The sequence below is a fragment of the Aspergillus vadensis genome (assembly GCF_003184925.1).
Source record: "Aspergillus vadensis CBS 113365 unplaced genomic scaffold BO88scaffold_8, whole genome shotgun sequence".
Classification (NCBI taxonomy): Eukaryota; Fungi; Ascomycota; class Eurotiomycetes; order Eurotiales; family Aspergillaceae; genus Aspergillus; species Aspergillus vadensis.
This window is the reverse complement of record NW_020292046.1, coordinates 514,818-536,010: the sequence shown is the minus strand read 5'-3', so window position 1 is coordinate 536,010 and position 21,193 is coordinate 514,818. Positions and strand designations below refer to the sequence as shown.

At 51.9% G+C, this 21,193-nt stretch overlaps 4 protein-coding genes across 4 annotated transcripts; 2 read left to right on the top strand and 2 right to left on the bottom strand.

Annotated features, from left to right (window-relative positions):
• Positions 1-776: 776 nt before the first annotated feature.
• On the bottom strand, positions 777-11,736 carry BO88DRAFT_424563 (uncharacterized protein; the record flags this gene model as incomplete). The annotated part of the gene is made up of 10 exons (XM_025708741.1): positions 777-1,637; positions 1,685-1,882; positions 1,928-2,292; positions 2,340-2,664; positions 2,783-3,181; positions 3,233-3,514; positions 3,588-4,135; positions 4,703-4,819; positions 7,793-7,838; positions 9,256-11,736. The coding sequence occupies 10 exons, from the start codon at positions 11,734-11,736 to the stop codon at positions 777-779; spliced, it is 5,622 nt and encodes a 1,873-aa protein (XP_025564123.1).
• Positions 11,737-12,529: 793 nt separating this feature from the next.
• On the top strand, positions 12,530-13,887 carry BO88DRAFT_403958 (putative pyrimidine 5'-nucleotidase). The gene is made up of 5 exons (XM_025706492.1): positions 12,530-12,782; positions 12,846-12,858; positions 12,921-12,956; positions 13,022-13,447; positions 13,516-13,887. Exons 1-5 carry the CDS (start codon positions 12,708-12,710, stop codon positions 13,686-13,688), a joined length of 723 nt encoding a protein of 240 aa, XP_025564122.1. The 5' UTR covers positions 12,530-12,707; the 3' UTR covers positions 13,689-13,887.
• Positions 13,888-14,746: 859 nt separating this feature from the next.
• BO88DRAFT_403956 (putative dynactin) lies at positions 14,747-18,503 on the top strand (the record flags this gene model as incomplete). Its single annotated transcript, XM_025706491.1, has 1 exon — positions 14,747-18,503. A coding segment is annotated over exon 1 (3,632 nt), but the record flags the coding sequence as incomplete, so codon positions are not given.
• A 12-nt stretch (positions 18,504-18,515) lies between these two features.
• On the bottom strand, positions 18,516-20,372 carry BO88DRAFT_480562 (NAD(P)-binding protein; the record flags this gene model as incomplete). Its single annotated transcript, XM_025712152.1, has 2 exons — positions 18,516-19,607; positions 19,641-20,372. The coding sequence occupies 2 exons, from the start codon at positions 20,370-20,372 to the stop codon at positions 18,516-18,518; spliced, it is 1,824 nt and encodes a 607-aa protein (XP_025564120.1).
• Positions 20,373-21,193: the final 821 nt, after the last annotated feature.

Below are 21,193 nucleotides of genomic sequence, written 5' to 3'. Positions count from 1 at the left end.
ACGTGGTTGGAGTTCCGTAAGACTCGGCTGGTATCTGCACCACTCTATCGTTATCAAATGCCGATGCACGCAAATTCCATGTCGAGAGTATTCTATTAATCTACGTTACCATAAGCAGCACGTTGCAACGAGACATCAACCCCATTCATGACTACGCGCTATAGATCTTGGATATCGTACGCATAGAGGTATATAATAAAGGCGCAAAAAGCAGGACCAAAACGAAACAGGGCAGAACCTAAATGGGTTGGTTGGGAAGTATCCATCCCAGGCAAAAGGCAAATATGCGATTGCAATGATCACTTCAAAACCGACATCTGTAGCAAGAAAAACACCTTCGTACACCATCGTTTCACTTGGTATCATATCTGGAATGTATGAACGCAAAATTTCCCATCTTCCACGGTTTGGTATCTCATATAAAACCTTCCCAAGGGCACACTCATTTGGCACCTACACACCCCGGCTGAAAACGACCAAGCACAAAAAGATCACAACGAACATCTCGCAAGAATGAAAACCAGGGGTAGAGGGGAGAATATGGCAGGGAAGGAAAGGATCACAATGCTAATGCCTTTCTCGTATTCTTCTTCCCTCTATTGCTTTTTTTGCATCTTTTCTTTCACTTCCTGACGTCTTATTTGACTTGCACTCTGTGGTATCAAAATAAATCCGAAACACGAATCGCTGACAACAAATCAAAACGAAAAACAGAAACTAAATGATGAAAAAAACAGAAGTCTCTTGGGGTATACTGCTGCAAATTGACATTGATTTTAACGCGGTGGCCCGATTGGGGCCGGGTATCCAGAAGTAGAATTGGAAGTACTAGGACGACCACTGTCAAAAGAAGCGCGCGGGTCATGCTTGGGGGTCATGTCCCCTGGCGCGGTACCGAATGGAAATTTGGTGTCAAAGCGCGCGGGCCAGCCATTGCTGCTGCTGTGGCTGTGAGAACTTCCGAGGACAGGCACGTCGTCCTCGGCAAGGTTCACGCCAGAATCATTCCATGGGTTGCGGTAGCCACTGTCTCGAGACTCCATGGAGACCAGTGACGCCTTCGAGGCGTTACTGGACGCATGCTTGAAGAAGGATCCGGGAGAGGCCGAGTGATTCTTGCGGCCAATGAACGAAGAAAAGGAAGAGATGCTGCCGGGCTTCCGCAGTCTCTCAAAGATGGACCCACGCTCGCTGGTCTCATCCGAGAAACTGGGACGAGTGGGGGAGTCGGTGACAATAGGAGCGGGCGCATGCTGCAGCAACTTGGAGTCGAAGAAGGGGAGAGACTCCTCGAAAGAGTCCGACTTGGGGCGAGGAATAGCTCCCTTGACCGTAGTCGCGTCGAGGCCGTGAGCGACCAATCGAGAGATCAGAAAGTCAATGGCATCCTTGAGTCCGCCGGCATTGTTGCGAGTATATCCGAGCACAACCCGGTCTTCCGGTCCGAAGACGGGAGAAGAAGAGCCACTCTCCGAAGCCGAGGCCGGAGGGTCCGAACTAGTATCGACGGTGGTATCGACCTCGTATTGGTCCTTGAGCTTGGCACACACGTCGTCGTGGAACTCGGTCGACTTGAAATACTCGCGCAACTCGGCAGAGCTCTGGAAGAGTAGCTCGTGGCTCTCCGGAACCATTCCCTGCGAAGGTTAGAACTGATGATATCCGTGATGAGCAGTTTACTTACCAGTAAGGCGTCAACGGCCTGTGGGACCTGGTACTCGGGCCCGGAAATAGTCACGACGTCACTGGCAAGTTCGGTACTAGGGAACTCGATCTTGCAGTTCCACTTCTTCTCGAGCTCATCGATTTCGGACATGCGCGCAAGTAGTTCACGGTGGTACAACCGGTTGATGACGACACGTTCGGAGACATACTCGGCATCCTATTCAATTAGCAACGAAACTCAATCCGGGAATGGCGAACTTACGACTTTCTCGACCATGTCCATGATCTCCTGCTTCACCAGGTCCAGACTCTGAGCGTTACGCGCAGGGGTCCGGCAAATGACATTGTCAACCTTGATGTCGTCCTCCTCTTTGCCCATGCCGCCACGGTCCATGGCGTTGGAGAATTTGACAAACACCGAGTATTTCTTCATGATGCGCTGGATGTGCTGGCCTCCAATGCCGATGATGCGCTTGTGGTACTGGTCTGGCACGTGGAACGAAATCGACGCCGGCATTTCCTGTTCAACAAGATCCAAGCCATTCTTGGTAGACTCGTACTGGTTTCCACACACGTCGATGTAGAAGTTGTACTCGTTGAAACCATCGAAGATGATTTGCACATTGCCTGTATACGTTAGTACGTGACTCATGTGGCGATTACGGTCAACTCACTCTGGCCCATGATCTTGTTGATCTTGCCATTCTTCTTGCCGCTCACGAATTCCTTGTGCTCGTTGGCGAGTTCAATCTTCACGCGCATCTGGTACTGGCTGCGCTGCACAAACGGGATCTGGTTGATCACCATCATCGCCGCCTTGACCGCGTCATCCGAGCCATTGATGGTAAACGTCAGGTTGTCAAAGCTAACTTCAGCGCCCGAGTTGCTGCAGATGTCAGAGAGCATGGTGCGGACGTCTGCGGGAGACGGCGCCCGGAAACCCCCTTGCGACGGGTCGGGCATGATGATCCACCACGACGCGCTGTAGAATTGACCAGCCTGCAAACGTTAGTCAGACACGAAGCCGTCTGGAATGAAGTGCAGTGTAACATACCAAAGCCATGATCTCCCGCACGGTGCGCTCGACGTGCAACACTTCGGTGCCCTGAATACGAACCAGACCCCGCTGCGTACCGAGCTGAGGAAAGAGGACGTAGGAGCCGTTCATCTCCATCACCTTGCGGACCTTGTCCAGACGGTCGAGCAGAATGTTGTCGATCTTGTTCGAGTTGACAATGACATCCTTGACGTAGATCTTCACGCCCATCACAAGTTCCTGAAGCTTTTGCTTTGCACGTGCAATCTGCTCCTGCGTATCACCGGTGATGTAGACCTCGTTCTCGCTGCGACGATGAGCACCCGGCGGCGTGTAGCCGAAAATGCGAGGGAATGGCGGCGGGAAGTAAATGGCTGTGCCCGTGGCAGCCTCGATCAGCTTGATGTTCTTGCGAGTACGGCCGCAGACCAAGGTGTGCATGGTCAGCTCCAGCTTCACGGCGTCCACGTGACGTTTGAGCTAGTAACAGTTAGTTCGCCGGACGTTGATCGGTCGGAAGAAAGAACCCACAATCTGATCGATCATAATCAAGACCCTGGTCTTGGCATGCTCAGCGCTCTCCATATCGCCGTAGATGGACACCCGGAAGCGTTGATCCAGCCCATTGTCCGAGGCGTAGCCATAAGAAGACACCACCGCACTATCCGTATCGCGGATTTTGGGGCTCAGGAGGAAAATGTCCGTGCCCGTATAGGCCGCCAGCGTATCCAAATGCTCCAAGACGCTCGCTCGGATATTTTTAGTGGTTCCATCCAGGATCAGGTGCATGTCCACGTCCACGGTCGCACATCGCTATAACATGACCCGTTAGCGGATAAACCGGATCCCAGACACCAGAGTATGAACTGTCGAATTATCAACATACCAACAAAATGGGGGTCTCGTTCAACACCCTAGCTCGCATCTTCCGCACCGTCTCTCCATCACCCGTGATGCAGACGTTGGTCGCCAAACCCTGAGGGCGCCGTTGTAGCGAAGGGACAGTCTTGGGCTCCGACGAGGTCACAGCCGCCTCGACCCTCCCGTTACTGCTTTCGGTGATTTGTCGACACAATCTCCGCAGGGCGTCGACATTGCTCGCGTGAACGGGAAGCTGGTGGACGGGGGTGCCTTCGGGAGTGCCCTCGGGGAAGGTCCAGCGTTGAAGGGCGCCAGGGCTCGCATGCAGGACATCGTCGACGTCGGGACCAGCAAGAGTGGAGGAGAAGGGCACGTTAAACGAGAGATTGACGGTCGGGTCGATTCCAGTCGGAGGAGTCATGGGCGGCGCGCCATGCGGTCGACGGAGGGAGTGAGAAGTCATGTCGGTATGCGGTCGAGACATGCCAAAAGTGGGCGTCATACGCTCCCAGCCATGACGGGCTTGGCCCGTGAAATTGGAAATCTTGTGCATGACAAGGGGAGGTCGAGTCTCTAGCCCCTTGAACAAGTCGAGGGGAGAGAAGGGTGTGGAGGACCGGAGGGGAGGGAATGGCGAACGGATGGGCGAGGAGGGGGAGGAAGAAGCGGAGGATGAGAGTAGACGGACGGGATTGGAGAGACAAAAGGTGACAGTCGAGGGCTGCAGTCGCCGTTCCCGACAGGAAGTGGGCGCGCAGATGGAGAGGAGAAAGTGGCCGTTGGTGGAGGGTGACTGGCCACCGACGGGGGGTGGAGGAATCGGAATGGGAGGGAAAAGGATGAATCACAATTCAGGTTCTAACAACCAAAACGGGTATCAAGCAAGAAGGGAGGGGGAGGTGCACAGATGAAGAAAGAAAGAAAGCAGCAGATTGGAAGGAAATGAAGAGGGAGGGGGAGGGCGCGGAAGTGGGAAAGAAAAAAAGGCAGGACTAAGGAAGGAAAAAGGAAAAAAGAAAAAATAAGGGAAGAAGGAAATAAATCCAAGGTAAAAAAAAGGGAAGAGGAAGAGGAAGTGGAAGGGGAAAACGAGAATGGGATGATGGATCAACAAAACGGCGTTGGGTCTGTTGGCAGCACCAGCAGCAAAAAGCTTTAGACTGGATTTGGGGAGGGGAGGAGGAGGAGAAGAGAAGAGAGAGGGAAAAGGAAGGGAAGAGCAAGAAAGAGATGATGGAAAGGGAATGGATGGAATTCCTCTGGCCGAATTCAGGCAAGCAACAGAGCCAGTCAGCGCCTCTTTTCAGCTGCTTTGGTGTGGATGGATGATGACTGACTTTTGGAGGGGCGGAGAGAGAGAGAGAGCAGCAGAAGAGCAACAAGTCAGTAGTCAAGAGTCAAGAGTCAAAAGTGGGAATTTCCCTTTTCTGCACACCTTCTTTTCTTTCTCTCTCTATTTTTCCCCAGGCACCAATTTCAAAGGGACTCGACCTCGAGGAGCTACAACTAGTTAAGTTACCAGCTTATACTGACATACCGTTGGGGGGAAAATCAAGTTACACATGAATTCTGTTCATTTTCTTTACCTATTTAGATCGAGCCGAGCACTATTTTAATAAATAATAAAGACATCGAATTTCTATCTATTCCTCTCATTATTTAGTCCCATCTTCTTTTCATCGTTCAATTCCCATGATGATGGTCACTCCCCTTCGAATCCTCAGGCGGGAAGGGCGGGTACTCAGCCCAGTGTCTAGGCCCAATGTTTGCATCGTCTGGGCCAAAGTACCACTCGAAACCTGGTGTGGCCATTCCTGCTGCTGCTGCCAGTGCCACAACTCTCCCTCTCCCCTCGCTCTGATCACTTGCTCACTAACTATTCTTATGATTTTCCCAGCTTACGCGATTCAGTTAGTTTACCACAAAGTAGTTAGGTTAGTTAGTTAGTAGTAGGCCGGGTTTATCGCCTGAATCTCGACCTCCTTAGGGTCCGTCCCTCCTCCCCCCTCCAATCAACAATTCCAGAAAAGAATGACTCCTTTCATCATCCACCCGCCAACATACTTTTGGTAGCACTAGTTCTAGTATCTGAGGTGACCTGACTGACTGGCCTTGGAATTCCACTCGGAAACTCTCTTGACTATTTGACTACTGGACCTGTCGTCCATTTCTCGTCATCACCATGGGGAAAAAGTAAACTCAATTCTGACCCAGAAACTTTCACTCACACACACTCTCTTTTTACCTCGAGTCAGACACTTTCTGAAAATGATATATAAAGTTATCCATTCCTCTAATTACCTCTCCAATTCTTCCAAACACAGCCCCTACAAGAAGACGGAGGAAGGGAGGGGGGGATATTCCACTCCTCAACCTCGATTGCGTTCATCCTAGTCGTCCCTGCACGGCTCCACCCGGCTTGCCCGTTTCGGGTCTGCAAGCGAGAAATCCCGGTCCCGTCTTGTAGATCACGTGTGTGTTGTCATCACGCTGTATTCGTCTTACTGTACTTAGATACACACTACTCATGCCTCAGGCTCATTACTCTCAGAGATACTTACGTAGCTACACAATTACACACATCAGTGCAACTGCCGCTGCATCTGCATCTGCATCTGCACTTCATCAATCAATCATGTATCCCCGGTTTGTGTCGGACACACACACACACTCACACCAGCTCGGAAGCTCCAGGAAAGCAAGCTGTTTGCCATCCACAGCTCGACACCTGTAGGTACCGGGGCAAAGCAGCCAGCGCGCCATACCCATGCACTCATCATCATTGGTTGTGTGGCTATTTTGAAAGGTATTGTTCCACCAGGTAAGGTACATCATCACTTTTTATTTTTCCCGGGGAACTCGGGAGGGCAGGAAGAAGATAGTAAGTAGATGGATGCCTGGGAATCGAGGGAGAGAGAGAGGGGGGGTGGCCCGGTTGGCTGGCTGGCTGACTGGCTGGCTCCCCATTTGCCACTGGCGTCGTCCTGTCTGTCTGTCTGTCTATCCATACCATTCCAGTCAAACCGGCTGGGATACCTTATACCTTGATGGGTGCTATGGAGACGGATGGAATTCTACTACCTATTCTACCCAGCTATAGCATATACGAGAAAACTAAGACAGATATACGTATACAGTAGGGATGAAAATAGGTATAGCGATAGTAAGTAACTAGTCATGTGCCAACCTACCCAACCTGACAAACAGACAGACAAGCCACCCAACACAGACCCCAACTTAACTTAACCAGTTAAGTCTGATAAACAGAACAGACATACTTACACAAGTGAAACGAATCAAGTAAGACCCCGAAATCCTGAGACAAGTGATAAACCCGCCTTGCGTCACCGTGTATCATGACTTGGACCTTTTTCCCTTTTTTTGCTTCTTTTCTTTTTCATTTCTCCGCCCGGGACTGTACTAGTAGTATCCCATCGATCGATTTCATCCATGGCAAGGGGAATTCCCTGTGTCACGGTCATGCTTTGGCTGGTTATCGTGATTACCATCATTCTACTTTCACCTTTTACCACTATCTGAGGTATCTATCTATCTAGTGTCTAGCCTACCCGGGGACAATCCAATGGTAGGGAATTTCTGGATCCGTGGACCAACAGACACTCTTCCATCGCTCCGTGTGTGTCGGAGGAATTGGGGATGATCAACGTTGATGTTAAGGTTTGGGTTATGCAATTGTATTACGGGCTGTCTTGAATTGCTTGATCAATATGTAATGGGCTCTAGGATATATAAGACTACAATATATAGAGTTGATGATAATGTAGACACTAGACAGAGTACTATTTTATCCCTCAGTTACTATTTACACAAGTACGTATGTACCTATGATGGAAAAGTCCTAAGACTAAAAGACAGACAGATACCGGATGTAAGGATACAAATCCTCTCTGTCCTGTCCTGTCCTGTTCTAACACACTGCCTGCAGCAACCCACCGTTGATCACTGATGTAACCACCTCACCACAACCCACAACCCACAACTTCCCACCACAATAATGGCATGACAGTCTAACATGAAGGAAGATTATCGATGGTTCAATTGAAAAGAATATCATGGTGAAGATCAAGTAAGGTGAAGGTGAAGGTGATGTAAAAGAGAGTCAAAGATCATCCAACGATCGAAGAGAGATATATTCGTCGACGTCATCTATCGGCGACATGGGATGTGGGTCTGGATATCACCACCATTTCATGGTAAGTAAGAAGTTACTTCCATTTACTCGTTTAGTACTTTGTAAGTTATTTACATGTCGACACTGCATGTAAGTACTTTTGGGTACTATGTATGTGTGCTCTGAGAATAGGTACTAAGTAATGAGTGTGTTGTTCATTCTATACTATTTCCATGCTGCCAGCTATTCTGTAGCCGGTAGGTAACATTACATACAACATATATATACGTAACGCCATAGCCATTACCAGCATTATCAGTAGCAGCAGGGCCGTTAGAATACCAAATTGACTACTAAACAAAACAAAAGCAAGTGCCAAAAAGTACTACTACTAGTACTACTACTCTAAACCCTTATCCATCTTGATCACTGTATATACCCATGCTGTTACTACTGCATGCTCTACGAAGAAATAATATGAAGACTGGCACTTACCTTTCACAGTATAAACTAGACTTAACTCTACCCCTACTACCGATCGATCCCTTACTAAACTCTTAACTAAACGAAACTACCTAAACAATCAACTTAGTAACCTCTTAGTTAATAGCTTAACACATGCCCACTACTTTTAGTTTCCCTAGCTAGCCACTTAACTAATCTATTCTTTGCTGCCTGCAGAATTTTCTCGAATAACCAAATGAACCCAGCATATAAATGCCGCTGATGAAACCACTACAGTAGATGAACCCCCCTTTCCCCTTTCAAACCAACCAAGTCAACTACTACTACTAACTGTCCATAAACGGCAGCCATACCATATCACATCTTCTTCCAATAATGATCGATACACAACTTGATAATGGTTGGATGAATATATCAATGAATCAAATATATCCTCTTCACCGTCCGTGAGGAGATTCCCTAACATGACCGGAGGAGGAGGCCTGTCTGTTTGTTTCCCTTCCCTATCTACCCAAGGAGTAAGGAGGTTACTATACACCTAACCTACCCCTTGTCTCAGTTGTCTGTTCTATTCTCGATTATCTTTGTCTGCTTGCTATTCTCCAATTCGAATGCCGGAAAATATGCCAGCGTAATGGTCACGGTAGGTTGATGATCTTGTATTTTTTGTATATCGTGTTCATGCTACACCTCCCTCGGAACTTGTCAGCAGCCGTCTTGCGATGATGAAGCCATTGTGTTGTGGAATCAATCATGTCACTTGACACCCGATTTCTAAACAATTTGTAGTGGTATTTCTGATGCACGAGATCATGCGGCTATTCATTGCTTTCTTATTCTTCTCCCCCCTCACTCTCTCACCCCTCATAGCGATGTGCTGCTATACTATGGTACAGGATGCTCGACACATCCAAATACAAAACGCTTTTTAGATACAACAGAATTCAAATCAATCAAAGGCAATTGATATATCCGAGGCGAATGCACCAAATACAATCAATCAATCAATCATTGTGGGCCATCATCTCCATGTCCACGTGGTCATTATAGTATGATACGTCGTTCCTCAGTAGCGTTGAGGTACTCGGTGGACTACGTCCCTTCCCCCGTCGAGGATGACCCGCTCCGCTGGGTTACTGCCCTCGTAGTAGCGCTCGTCCCGCACAGGGCGCGTAGCAACGTATACAGGCCGCTCAATGTATTCTCTCGGCTGCCGGGCAGCATCATCCATGTAGACGCTCACATCTCGACCGCTCGGGCGCACGCTCTCCACCCGCTGAATCATCGGCGGCTCCTCGTACCGGCTAGTGGGCGGGCGCACACTCGGCATCCGGACGATCCGCTCCCGTGGAAGCTCGGCTTCGTCTAGGTAAGGGGGACGGCGAGTCCCGTATTCCGTCACTTGCACGCTGGCACTACGGGGGAACGGCTCTCGTTCATCCAAAGCCCCAGTGTACGGTCGCCGTTCGCTTGGAGCCGGACGAGCGTAGTCGGTGACTCGTCGGTAGGCGGTCGGTGGAGGTGGCATGTCCTGCACGTATCGCCGACCGCCATACGGATCCTCAAGAACAGACGCCGCTCGCACGCTTGCCGGGCGCAGTGGTGTACGGTCGTCGTAGACGTCACTTCTGGGTAGTCGAGTAGAGGGCGGAGGCATAGCCTGCAGTCTTGGAGCAGGCAACGTCTCATAGTACTGATTGCCATGCTCGTCAACCACTATCCGACGCGGTGGAGGTGCCATCACCCGTGCTGCAGGTTCCTCTTCATAGTAAGCATCATGATATCGTGGTGAGTTGGGCGATTCGCCAGCCGGAATATAGCGTCTCGTAGGAGGTGGCTGCGCCAGCTCATCATAGTATCGAATTCTCTCAGGTGGACGCTCAACAATAGCATAAGACCCGGCCCGCACCGACTGGGGACTGGCTTGGTCAACATATTCACGAGCATATTCGGGTTGCCGAGCCTGATGCAAGCTGGCAACTCTGCGCAAGTCTTGATCGTCCCGGACTGGCCGGCGAGCACTAAGTCTTGAAAGGGTGCGCTGAATCCCCGGCTCAGCATGGGGCTCGTACACCTCGTACTCATATGCCGGTTCCCTGATCTGTGGGTCTCTCCGTTCTAATACTGGGGTGTAGCGCGGGGAAGCAATGTCAATGTACACTGGTCTTTCCTGTGGTTGGCGGGTCCGGTAAGCGTGTTGAGTGTCTGTGAATGGCGGAGGTGAGACAGGCTCTTCCTTGATGAATGCTTCTTCGACATGGGCCGCTGCTGGCGCTCTAGTATACGATGGACGACCTCTGTCATCCTGCAACCTCCTACGTTTCCTAGACGTCAATGGCTGAGCAGGAACCTCAGGGCTAGCATGGCGCTCTGGACCGTAATCCGGACGCGTGTCTTTTAGTTGATGGACCGAGGGCACCTTGGCGATGGCTAAGGGGGAGACTCTGGACGGCTGCGGAGCAGCAGGCGAGGTTATGTGGTTTCGCACAATTCTTACATCGCCTCCCCGCGATAGTGATCTCCGAGACCGACGATGCCGCTCAGGCACTCGATCTTCCGGTGCTCGACGTTTTGTCCCGTTCGCATAACCCCGTTGAGACCCATAGTTATCATCCCTCTCCATAGGCGCTACCCCGGGGGCCGGTGGTGAATACTCTGGTTCTTCATACGCGTCGGTCGGCTGGTCGGGTTCGGGATACTTGCGGACGGCGACGTCCACCTCAGTATGGTGCGGCTGCCTCTGATCATAGGGTACTAGGTGGTCTGCCACGGGGTAAGTATCTTGCACATCCTGATCCGATCCAGTTCTGTTGAGGGCTTCAAGCCGTTGCAACTCATCTGAATAGTTCTCTGCTGGAGCTTCAGTAGCCAGCTCCTCAGAATTAGACTGGGGAGCTGGAGACTGCCTCTGCGGCTCGCCCTGCTGGGGAGAGTCAGGGGCTCTACTGGAGTAGAACGAGTTCTCGTCAAAAGAGTCACCGGGCTCTCCAGCACCAGGTGCATCCACGGACGGAGACGGTTTGACCATCTCAAAGGCCTTCACTAGCACATCAGAAACGTCAAAGTCTGGTTTTGTGTCTTGTAGAGAGGCCTTCTGCCTCGAATCCTGCCTTTTCTGTTCCAACTGTTCCCGCAGCACTCTCTCCACCCGCTGCCGCTGTAGTTGTATCTCAGCTCTGACTAGATCATCTGACTTGGTCAAAAATATGGGATCAATCTCCGAGGCAGGCTTAGGGACTAAACGCGACGGCCCGGTCGCGCCGGAAGGAGCACTTCCGGCACTGGGAGGCTGCGATGTCGCCGGCCTCTGAGCCAACGGAGCGGACGGAGGAAGCTGGGGTTTCGGGGGAGACTTGAGTTGGTCACCCGATTTTACCTGGGTGGGAGTCGAGACAGGGGGGCCTCGAGAGGCGGGTTTGCGCACGAACTGCTGGGGAACCTTCAATCTAGGGTGAGTTCCAGAAAAGATATCGTCACTTATTTTCAAAATCTTTTCATACTCCTGCATCTCCTCACTTGCAGGCAGCCTGGTAGGTATATTACTACCTGAGGCCGGCGAAATCTGGGCTGTCGCCATGGTCTAAAATAAGAAATAATACCCGGAGGACCGACAGAAAAAAACTTAAGTTGCTCCGAGAAGAGCTGTTTTGTCACACCAGACACCAGTAGACCGAATCAGTTTCCTGCATCAGCTTTTCTTTCGGCTGTAGCACTTAAAATCCAATTCACTGCCTCACTTGACTTGGCTGAGGGAGACTAGAATGGGTGGCCAAGAGTGAGGAGTGGATAATATGGAGACTGAGGGAGGGTGAGCGAGGGAAGAATGGGGGGAAGGAAAGGGAAGGGAAGGGAAGGGAAATGGGAGGGAAGGACGGTGATGGCGGTGGATGGATGATGAGGTGCGGGAAGTACGTGGACGGGGGCGGTTTGCAGAGGAGAAAAGGCGAGGCCAGCTTCGTCGAGGCGGCCAGCATGCAAAGGCACCGCGCGCACCGCTAGTTTCTTCTTAGTCACTTCCCAGCGCATTCACACATGGCTTGATTGGATGTACAAGTCTGTTTGATCCCCGAATGAGAGGAAATCAAATCTCCTTGGTACTAATAGATATGGTCGTCTACCCAAGTCAGCCGACAGACAGCGGGTTCGGTGAAGCAAACGCAAGAAATGATGACTCGGAGCCTAGTACTATTGCAAAAGAACCTTGTCGGGGAATCAAAAAGGAAAGAGTAGCAGCAGCAGCAGCAGCAGTGTAGAGTGGAAATGCCGCGCCGGCTGCTCCCGCCATCGCCGGAGGGAGTCACTCGGTTTCGCGGTTCCTGTTGCGCCGTATTGCCCCCCCTTCCCCTCTCTGGCTTTTCTTTCGCTGGTGGCATTAATGTGTCTGCGATGAATCATTCAACCCTGCGCTCCCTCTTGCGAATTCCTTTCGCTCCCAGAACATACCACGTCCAACCCTCCTCTCAATTCCTCCGCTGCAATCTCTCCTGCCACCGCCCGAGTACCTTTTCTCCGCATCGCAACAGTATACCTTCATACCCCCGACGAACAATGGCCACCGTCAACAGTCCGGCCAGTGCGCCGCTGGACCCTCGTCCGGTCTTCTTCTTTGACATTGACAACTGCGTATGTTGACGCGTTTCTCATCTCCCAGTATACCCTTCGTCACTGACCTGAGTGTGTTCACAGCTCTACTCCAAAGGTGGGAATTTCGCGAACCGAGGTATTGATCGCAGGACATACTGACACAACTACTCCGTGAAGGGTGCAACATCCACGATGAGATGCAGAAATTGATCAGTGAGCCACCGCGACCGCACTCTATCTTATATATATGCGCTGACCCAATCATCGTGTCTTTCTAGACCAATTCTTCATCAAGCACCTGTCCCTGAATGCCGATGACGCACACATGCTCCACATGAAGTACTACAAGGAATACGGTCTCGCCATTGAAGGCCTTACGCGCCACCACAAGATCGATCCCCTGGAATTTAACCGCGAAGTGGACGATGCGCTGCCGCTCGACGATATCCTCAAACCGGACCCCAAGCTGCGCCAGCTGCTCGAAGACATTGACCGCAGCAAAGTGCGAATGTGGCTTCTCACGAACGCCTACGTGACCCATGCGAAACGGGTGGTGAAGTTGCTGCAGGTGGACGATATGTTTGAGGGCATCACATACTGTGACTATGGCAATTTGCCGCTGGTGTGCAAACCCAGCCAGGCCATGTATGAGAGGGCGGAGAAGGAGGCGGGAGCCTCTAGCACGTCAGAGTGCTATTTTGTTGGTGAGTTGCCCTTCAAATTTCTTTCTTCACTGTACAGGCCCAGATCAAGTGCTGACCAATATGCTCAGACGACTCTGGTCTGAATTGTACTCATGCTGCCGCCCGGGGTTGGGCCGTGGCTCATCTCGTTGAGCCCGGGATTCCCCTCCCCCACGTGCCGGCTTCGCAATATATGATTCGAAGCCTGGAGGAACTTAGGACCTGCTTCCCCAACTTGTTTAAGACCAAGCAGGAAGTATAGATTCAATCACTTTATGCGATAGATAGATCCTATAGATGTGTACGGCCTCTTGTGTTTCAAGATGTCACGAAGACTATGAGCGACATTATCATTCTGACTTTGACGGGTTCTTATCTTGGGGACAGGCACATACTCTAAAACCCGAGAATGCACATATTGTGTAATTGATACTCACGAGAATATGAACACTTCAATAGCGCACAACTGCAAATTCATGAATAGTGTAGTCAAATGTAGTCGCAGAGGCAGATCAGTCAAGGTGAAGATAGATGTAGGGCTACTATATGCCTTTCTGCCTCAGGCAAAAACAACCGTGCACGAGTCGCGTCCTGAGGCTCCGAACGGGGGAGCTTCCCCGAACAGACACCATCAACAAGACAACAACATCCCATTCCCCTCCCTCTTCCACGACAGGACAATCCTGCACCGGGGCTTTCTATCGGCCTGAATGCTTCAATATGGCTGACCTATCTCCGGGCCATGTGGTCACTTTGACCGACGGTCGGCAGGCCACCGTTCGGTTTGTTGGCTCGACACAATTCGCTGCGGGAGACTGGATCGGCGTGGAATTGGACGAGCCCACGGGCAAGAACGATGGCTCAGTTCAAGGAGAACGATACTTCGACTGCGAACCGGGATTTGGCATGTTCGTCCGGCCCACTGCCATCGCTGCAATTGTTGAACAGCCCGCTCGACCGACTAAGCCGGCCGCTCCTAAGGGGAATGCCACCACTACGCCCGCCAGCCGAAGTCGCGCTCAAAGTGGTGTCACTCCAGGGAACTCCGGACTCAAGAGACCGACTTCTCTGTCATCTGCGACTGCAAAGAGACATAGCGCCGGGGCTTCGAGTCCGACCTCGGCCCTGAGAGGAGCCGCTCAACGCTTGTCAACAAAGGTATCGTACCGTCCCTCTAGCACGCCAATAGTAATATCAAGAAGCTAATGCTGGTCGCACGATAGTCTCCTACAAAGTCACCGACGAAACCCGCCTCTACCCCCCTCTCGAACAGATCGTCTGCAAGCAGCACACCGCGGCCGTCTGCGGTGGCACCAAAGACCCGGACATCCATCAGCTCCAAGACGTCTATGGGCCCGCCCGCTCCTCCTTCGGCGACAACTCGCGCATCACGACCTTCGATATCTGCACCAGCGAGCAGGACAGGCAGACCCAGTGTCCAGGGTACAGCGTCGGCACCGTCAGGATTGACAAAGCGACCCGTGCTCCGGCCCACGGGCTCAAACAAAGCATCGGAAGAAGCTGAAAGTGTGGCCAGCCCTCAGTCTGAGGAATTGGAGACAAGTTCTCATGATGTCGAAGAGGAAGGTGCAGATGACGCGGATCTGGCGCCCAAAGCCCCGAAGCCTACACCAAGTTCTTTGCGGACAGCTACGAGCCAAAGACCCCAACCGACTCCATCACATAGACAGTCGCTGAGTGGGAATGTTGTAGCAAGGGAGCTGGATGAGCTGAAAACCAAGCTCCGGGTCATGGAAAAGAAACGGGCCGACGATCGCGAGAAGCTGAAGACACTGGAACAACTTCAGTCGGAACGAGACAAGTTCGAAGGCATCATCCAGAAGCTGCAAGCGAAGTATCAGCCGCAGCAGCTTGAGATTAACGAGCTACGGAAGAAGCTGAAAGATTCGGAAGCGAGGCTCGAGGAAGTCGAGCGACTCCAGGCGGAACATGATTCGCTTATGGAAATGGCCACTCTGGACCGCGAAATGGCGGAAGAGACCGCAGATGCTTTCAAGCACGAAGTGGAGACCCTCAGGTTGAGGGTTGAAGAGCTCGAACTGGAAGCGGAGGTTCTGCGCGAGGAAAATGAGGAACTTGGTCAGGTCATGAGCCCGGAAGAAAAGTCCAGTCATGGATGGTTGCAGATGGAGAAGACGAATGAGCGTCTTCGAGAGGCTCTTTTACGTCTCCGTGATATGACCCAGCAGCAAGAAGCGGAACTCAGGGACCAAGTCAAGGAGCTTCAGCAGGATTTGGAGGAATATACCGCCATCAAGTCTAAATACGAGAAAACAAAACAGAAGCTGCTCGTAGCGGAAAACAATGTGGAACACCTGAAGCAGCAGTTGGAGACGGCCCTGGGAGCTGAAGAAATGATCGAGGAACTTGCCGACAAGAATATGCGTTATCAGGAGGATATCAACGAATTGAAAGCAGCCATTGAGGATCTGGAGGCTTTGAAAGAGATCAACGACGAACTCGAATACAACCACATCGAGACGGAGAAACAGCTGCAGGAGGAGATTGACTACAAGGATGGTCTCTTCACTGAGCAAAGTCGCCGGCTCGCACAGCAAGACGAAGTCATCGAGGATCTAGAATACACTCTTGTCCGCTTCCGAGAGCTGGTCTCTACTTTACAGGGAGACCTGGAAGATATGCGTGCATCCCAACAAATCTCCGAAGCAGAGGCTACTGACCTCTCCACGCGCTCCCGGGCCATGATGGACCTCAATCTTAAGCTTCAGGCCTCGGTTTCGAAGGCGCAGACGAAGACAATTGACATTGAACTCAACCGTATGGAAGCAGAGGAAGCGGCGCAGCATTTGTCCATTACCAAGCTGTATCTTCCCGAATACTATGAGAGTGAGCGGAATGCCGTTCTCGCGCTTCTGCGCTTCAAGCGCGTGAGCTTCAAGGCAACCTTGATGACCAGCACTTTCCGTGAGAAGGTTTCTGAACAGGCGTCTGTATCTACTCCCCTCGAAGACCTTTTCATTGCTCACGAGGTCATGGAGAAGCTCTTGTATATTGCTTCTCTCTGCGATCGGTTTGTGAACTACATCACGAACTGTTCTTCCGAAGGGTTTGAGAGTATCAAAGGAGCCTTGTTCGAGATGGAGCCGGTTGAGCGCACATTAAACTTCTGGTTAGAAGCTCTGAAGAAGAACGACGTAAACATGAAGAAGTGTGCCGTTGAGCTGCAGCGGTCTATTGCACTTTTGTCCCATCTCACCGAGACTCTCCTTCCCAGCTCCTTGGAAACGTTCGCCGACGAGCTGTGCATGCGCTCCATGTTGGCCCAGGCCTACACCGACCACGCAGCCTCGGCAATCTCGCGACTCAAGTCGTTGTTCCAGTCGAAGCTTGTGGTGCCAGAAGGCGGCGACGAAGAGCACACCTTCCTATACAACAAGATGGAAGGCCTGGTGTCTCAAGCTCGAGGTCTAAAGGTTGCCATGGGAAAGATCAACCGCTCCCTGGAAGATCTTCGCTCGAGGTCTCTTGCTCTCTCGCAGGACGTTGTCGGCCCTTTTAAACAAGCTGAAGAGGCCGCCAAAGACTTGTCTGATCTGACTCGCCAGATTGGAGAGAACATCGTCTTCCTCATCATCGACGAAAGCCGCACGCAGCCTCTATCCCTGGAAGAAGCATTGAACACCATGTCTCAGATCTCCACCCTCTACGCTCAGCCATCTGAAACCGGCAGCGAAAGCAGCGACACGATGTTCCTCATCGGCAACAGACTCCGCAGCCTCGGCGGCCTCCTCGAGGAGCTCGACTCCATCACGTCCGATCTATCCATCACGACCGAATTCGAGAAGCGTCCCTCGCCATGGACCGTCCGATCCGCCGAGCTCAAGTCCAACAAAACCATCTCCCCCGACGCCGACGAAGAGATCCGTCGCCTGAAGAACGAGATCCACGAAGCATCCACCGCCCTCGGCGTCAAAGACCAAGCCATCGAAGAGCAAGCCATCAAGGTCGAGCTCGTCGAGTCCCGGATGCGCGAAGCCAGCAAAAAGGCATCAATGGTGAAAGACCTAGAAGCCGAGCTGGAGAAGATCCGCACCCGAGAAACCGAACTCACCTCCACCGTCGAAAAGCAACGCAAAGACCTCGAAGCCCTCGAAGCCGAGCGCGACGAGATTAAATCCCGCCTCGACAAAGTCAAACGCATCTCCGGCACCACCGGCGCCACCACAACCGAAGGCATTGCCGTCGACGCCGGCGTCTCCCTGGCCACCATGCGCGAGAACGAAGCCCTCCGCGCCGAAGTTGAAAGCCTCCAAGCCGCCGTCCGCTACCTCCGCGAAGAAAACCGACGCGCCAACATGCTCGACCCCTTCTCCGTCCAACGCTCAGCAGACCTCTACTCCTGGCTCGACGTCCCCCTCACCTCTGCCCCAAGCACAACCACCAACCCCACTACCGAAAAACTCCACCAAACCGCCCACGAAAGCAGAGAAGTCTTCACCCACCTCCTCAAACTCACCAAAGACTCCAACATCTGCGACCTCAAATCCACCCTCACCACCTCCAACTCCACCAATACCCGAACAGGCTGGCGCCCCTCCAAAACCAAACTCCGCTACCAAGTCCTCCGCCAGCGCGAAAACTTCTCCCGCTGGGCCGAATGGCGCGACGAAATCATCTCCCACGAGCGCGAACAAGATCGCGTCGCGGCCGCCAAGAAAGACCGGTTGGCTCGCGAGCAGGATCGTGATCGTGCGCGTGGCCATATGCCACGGAATTCGGCTTACGGGGCGAATTTCCCTCAAGGGTTAGGTCATGGGATGATGGGTCGCGCGTGGCAGATCCTGGGCATGGAGCATGAGGGGAGGAAGGCTGCTGCTGGTGCGGGTGCTGTATCTCCTTCGGCTATTGGGGTTGCTATTAGTGATGAGACTTTGGGAGGAGAGGGGGGTGTTGATGTTGATGTTGATGGGGATGGGGAAGCGGCGCTGGCGTCGTTTGATTAGGTTGTTGTATTTATGCAAATATTTGGACTTGAATGTAACTACTAAAGACGCATGCACTGCTTTTGGGTTGAGATGAAGCGGTTAAATACAGACAAAACCCAGACCTATTCACTTACCAACGCAACCCCAGTATAACACCCCTCATCCCTCCACACCACCTTCTTCTCCCCATCCTTCAAATCAACACAATACATACTCCCTCCCAAATCAGCAACATACACCTTCTTATCCTTCCTATCCACCTTCAACCCAATAGGCTCATTAAAATGCCTTGCCAGAACCTCCCTCGACTCCTGCACCGCCACCTCACCACCAACCTTAACCCTATTCATCGAACACCCCCACGGATGCTCTCCCCGATCGGTCCAATATAACATTCCCTCCTCCTCGTCAAACTCCAAATCAATCGGCTCCGGCAATCCCTCCAACACCATTTCGACATCTTCCCGACCATCAGCCGTCTGTCCAGCCGGCACTTCCAAACCAGCACGGAATATCCGCCCCTTCCCACCTTTACTCGGGCCCTTCTGCGTCCAATACACATGTCCGTTCTTCCGGTCCAATGCAATTCCCACACACCACCGCGTCATGTCTCCGCGGTGGGTGGCATCATCAAGCGCTCCTGTCCGCACCAGCACCTCATGGCCAGACCCATCGAACCGCACCCGATGCACGCTCATCCCTTCGCGATCGCAGAAATACACGTGCTGCGTTGTATCATCAACGACAAGCTGTTTGGGGGTGTGCACCGCCCCAGCTGGAAGTAAGGTGCATATATCCTGACCATCCAGTGTCGCCGAGTGCACAGATCCATCGTGCGTGGATGTCGACTGCCCCATGTTCGTCCAGAAGATGCGTCCTGTCGTCTGGGACACGTCGATCCCATCCGGGAGAGACTGGCCTGAGATAATGGTGACGGGCATGCCAGTGGTACCTGGCTGGAACTTCAGTATCCTCCCAGCGGTAGAAACCTTCTCGATATCAGAAGTATTCGCTCCCAGCCCAACATCAAGAAGATATAGCAGAGGCGCTTCTCCCACCACCTTCTTCCCGTTCTTCACGTCTTCAGTAAGATCAGGCGGATACAATCCTCCCAACCCCTCAGCCTTCTTCCCGACCCTTCCAACACTCACAAATTTCTCCCTCACCCAATCCACCGTCGACCGTCCATCCAGTCCCCTCTCCCGCACATAATTCTCCTCGATATCAGCCACCGTATCCAGCCCAACCGCATCCATCAAGCGACACGGCGGCAAACTCTCCTTCCTACCAAACATCTCCTCCCACAACAGATCAATCTCTTTGGGTTCACTCACCCCCTCCGCCAAAATCAACAGTATTTCACGCTTAATCGCCGCCCAGAGACGATTGAAGATGAACCCCGTGGACTCCTTCCTCGCTGTCACCGGGATAACTCCACACTCACTCAACACCTCACTGAGCATGGGGAATACCCGCTCGTCCGTCTCCCCACAGGTCATTAGTTCCACGGTACGGATGGACGGTGGCATAGTGAAGTGCATGTTGAGGAGAAGGACCCGTCGTGACAGTGGCAGATGGCCGCCAATTAGGCGGGATTTGTAACTGCTGCTGTTCGACGCGAGGATGCAGTCCGCTGGACTGTGGGCATGGAGATCTGCGAAGAGGGTTTTCTTCAAGGGCAGGATCTCAGGAACGGCTTCGATGACTAGCCAGGCGGTGGCGACTGCTTCAGGGATAGAGGTGAAGGTTGAGATTTGGCCCGGAGGAGAAGACGGATGAGGGGTATGGGTAGTGAATTCGTGGATGTGCGTCGAGACGTAAGTTCTTGCAGAGTCAAGAGCAGAGGACGATGGATCGCTGATGTGCACGGTATACCCGGCAGATGAGAAGACGGCGGCGATGCGGCGGCCCAGGATACCGGCGCCTATGACGACAATAGGGCGAGTTTTGGAAGGATGGGGAATGGTAGTTGTAGACATTTTGAATGCTGTAGATTGGAAAATGAAGTATAGTAAAAAAAGAAAAAAAAAATGGTATATGATAAATGGATACAATATAAGAGCACAGATAGGAAATCCCAGCACAGCACAACACAGCACAGCACAAAAACCGTCCATCCGTATGAAAGGAAGATATTTATATATGTGTTTTAATATATATATATATATATATATATATATACACTCTACCAATAAATACCCAGTACCACGAACCCGTAATTCAATCCCGAAACTTCACGTATACAATTCCTATCCACCACAATGCCGGGAAGCCGAAGAAACCCAACCCAACCCACCCAACCCGCAACGGAATGACTTCGGAGACCCTCGGACACGGAACGGATACAGTTCGGAGAGAGTGTTTGATAGAAGCCAGCAAGTACCGAACCCTGAATTCTTGGACCCCACATGGGCATTCTTCTGCACAGTGGACCCGAAGTAAGGGGAGAAAATCGGTTATCGGCAAGTTAAGCCTCCTTACTAGAATGGAAGTTCGGAGAAGATTCTTCTCGGTTGGTGGTGTTGTTGTTGTTGTTGTGCCGGTTTCCGAGCAGGGTGGTCTTTAGGGATGGATTTCTGGGATGTTTGATGGAGACGGTTAGGCGGGTTGTGGATGATGAATCAATCCTGTTTTGACCATTTTTGGGGGAGTAGTGGGCTGGTGGGTCGTTGGTTGTAGGATGGTGATGATGATGATGATGATGATGAAGGTGTTTGCTCTTTGAGCTTGCTGGGTTACAAATGATGAAGGCTGCTGGTGTATACTACTAATAGGTGCGTTGGTATGATATGTATGTTGG

Excerpts from the sequence above, each read along its gene's own strand:
- BO88DRAFT_403958 (XM_025706492.1), top strand. The coding sequence starts at position 12,708 with ATGGCCACCGTCAACAGTCCGGCCAGTGCGCCGCTGGACCCTCGTCCG. Across the intron at positions 12,957-13,021 it reads TGAGATGCAGAAATTGATCA|ACCAATTCTTCATCAAGCAC; the intron begins GTGAGCCACCGC and ends GTGTCTTTCTAG. Across the intron at positions 13,448-13,515 it reads GTCAGAGTGCTATTTTGTTG|ACGACTCTGGTCTGAATTGT; the intron begins GTGAGTTGCCCT and ends CAATATGCTCAG.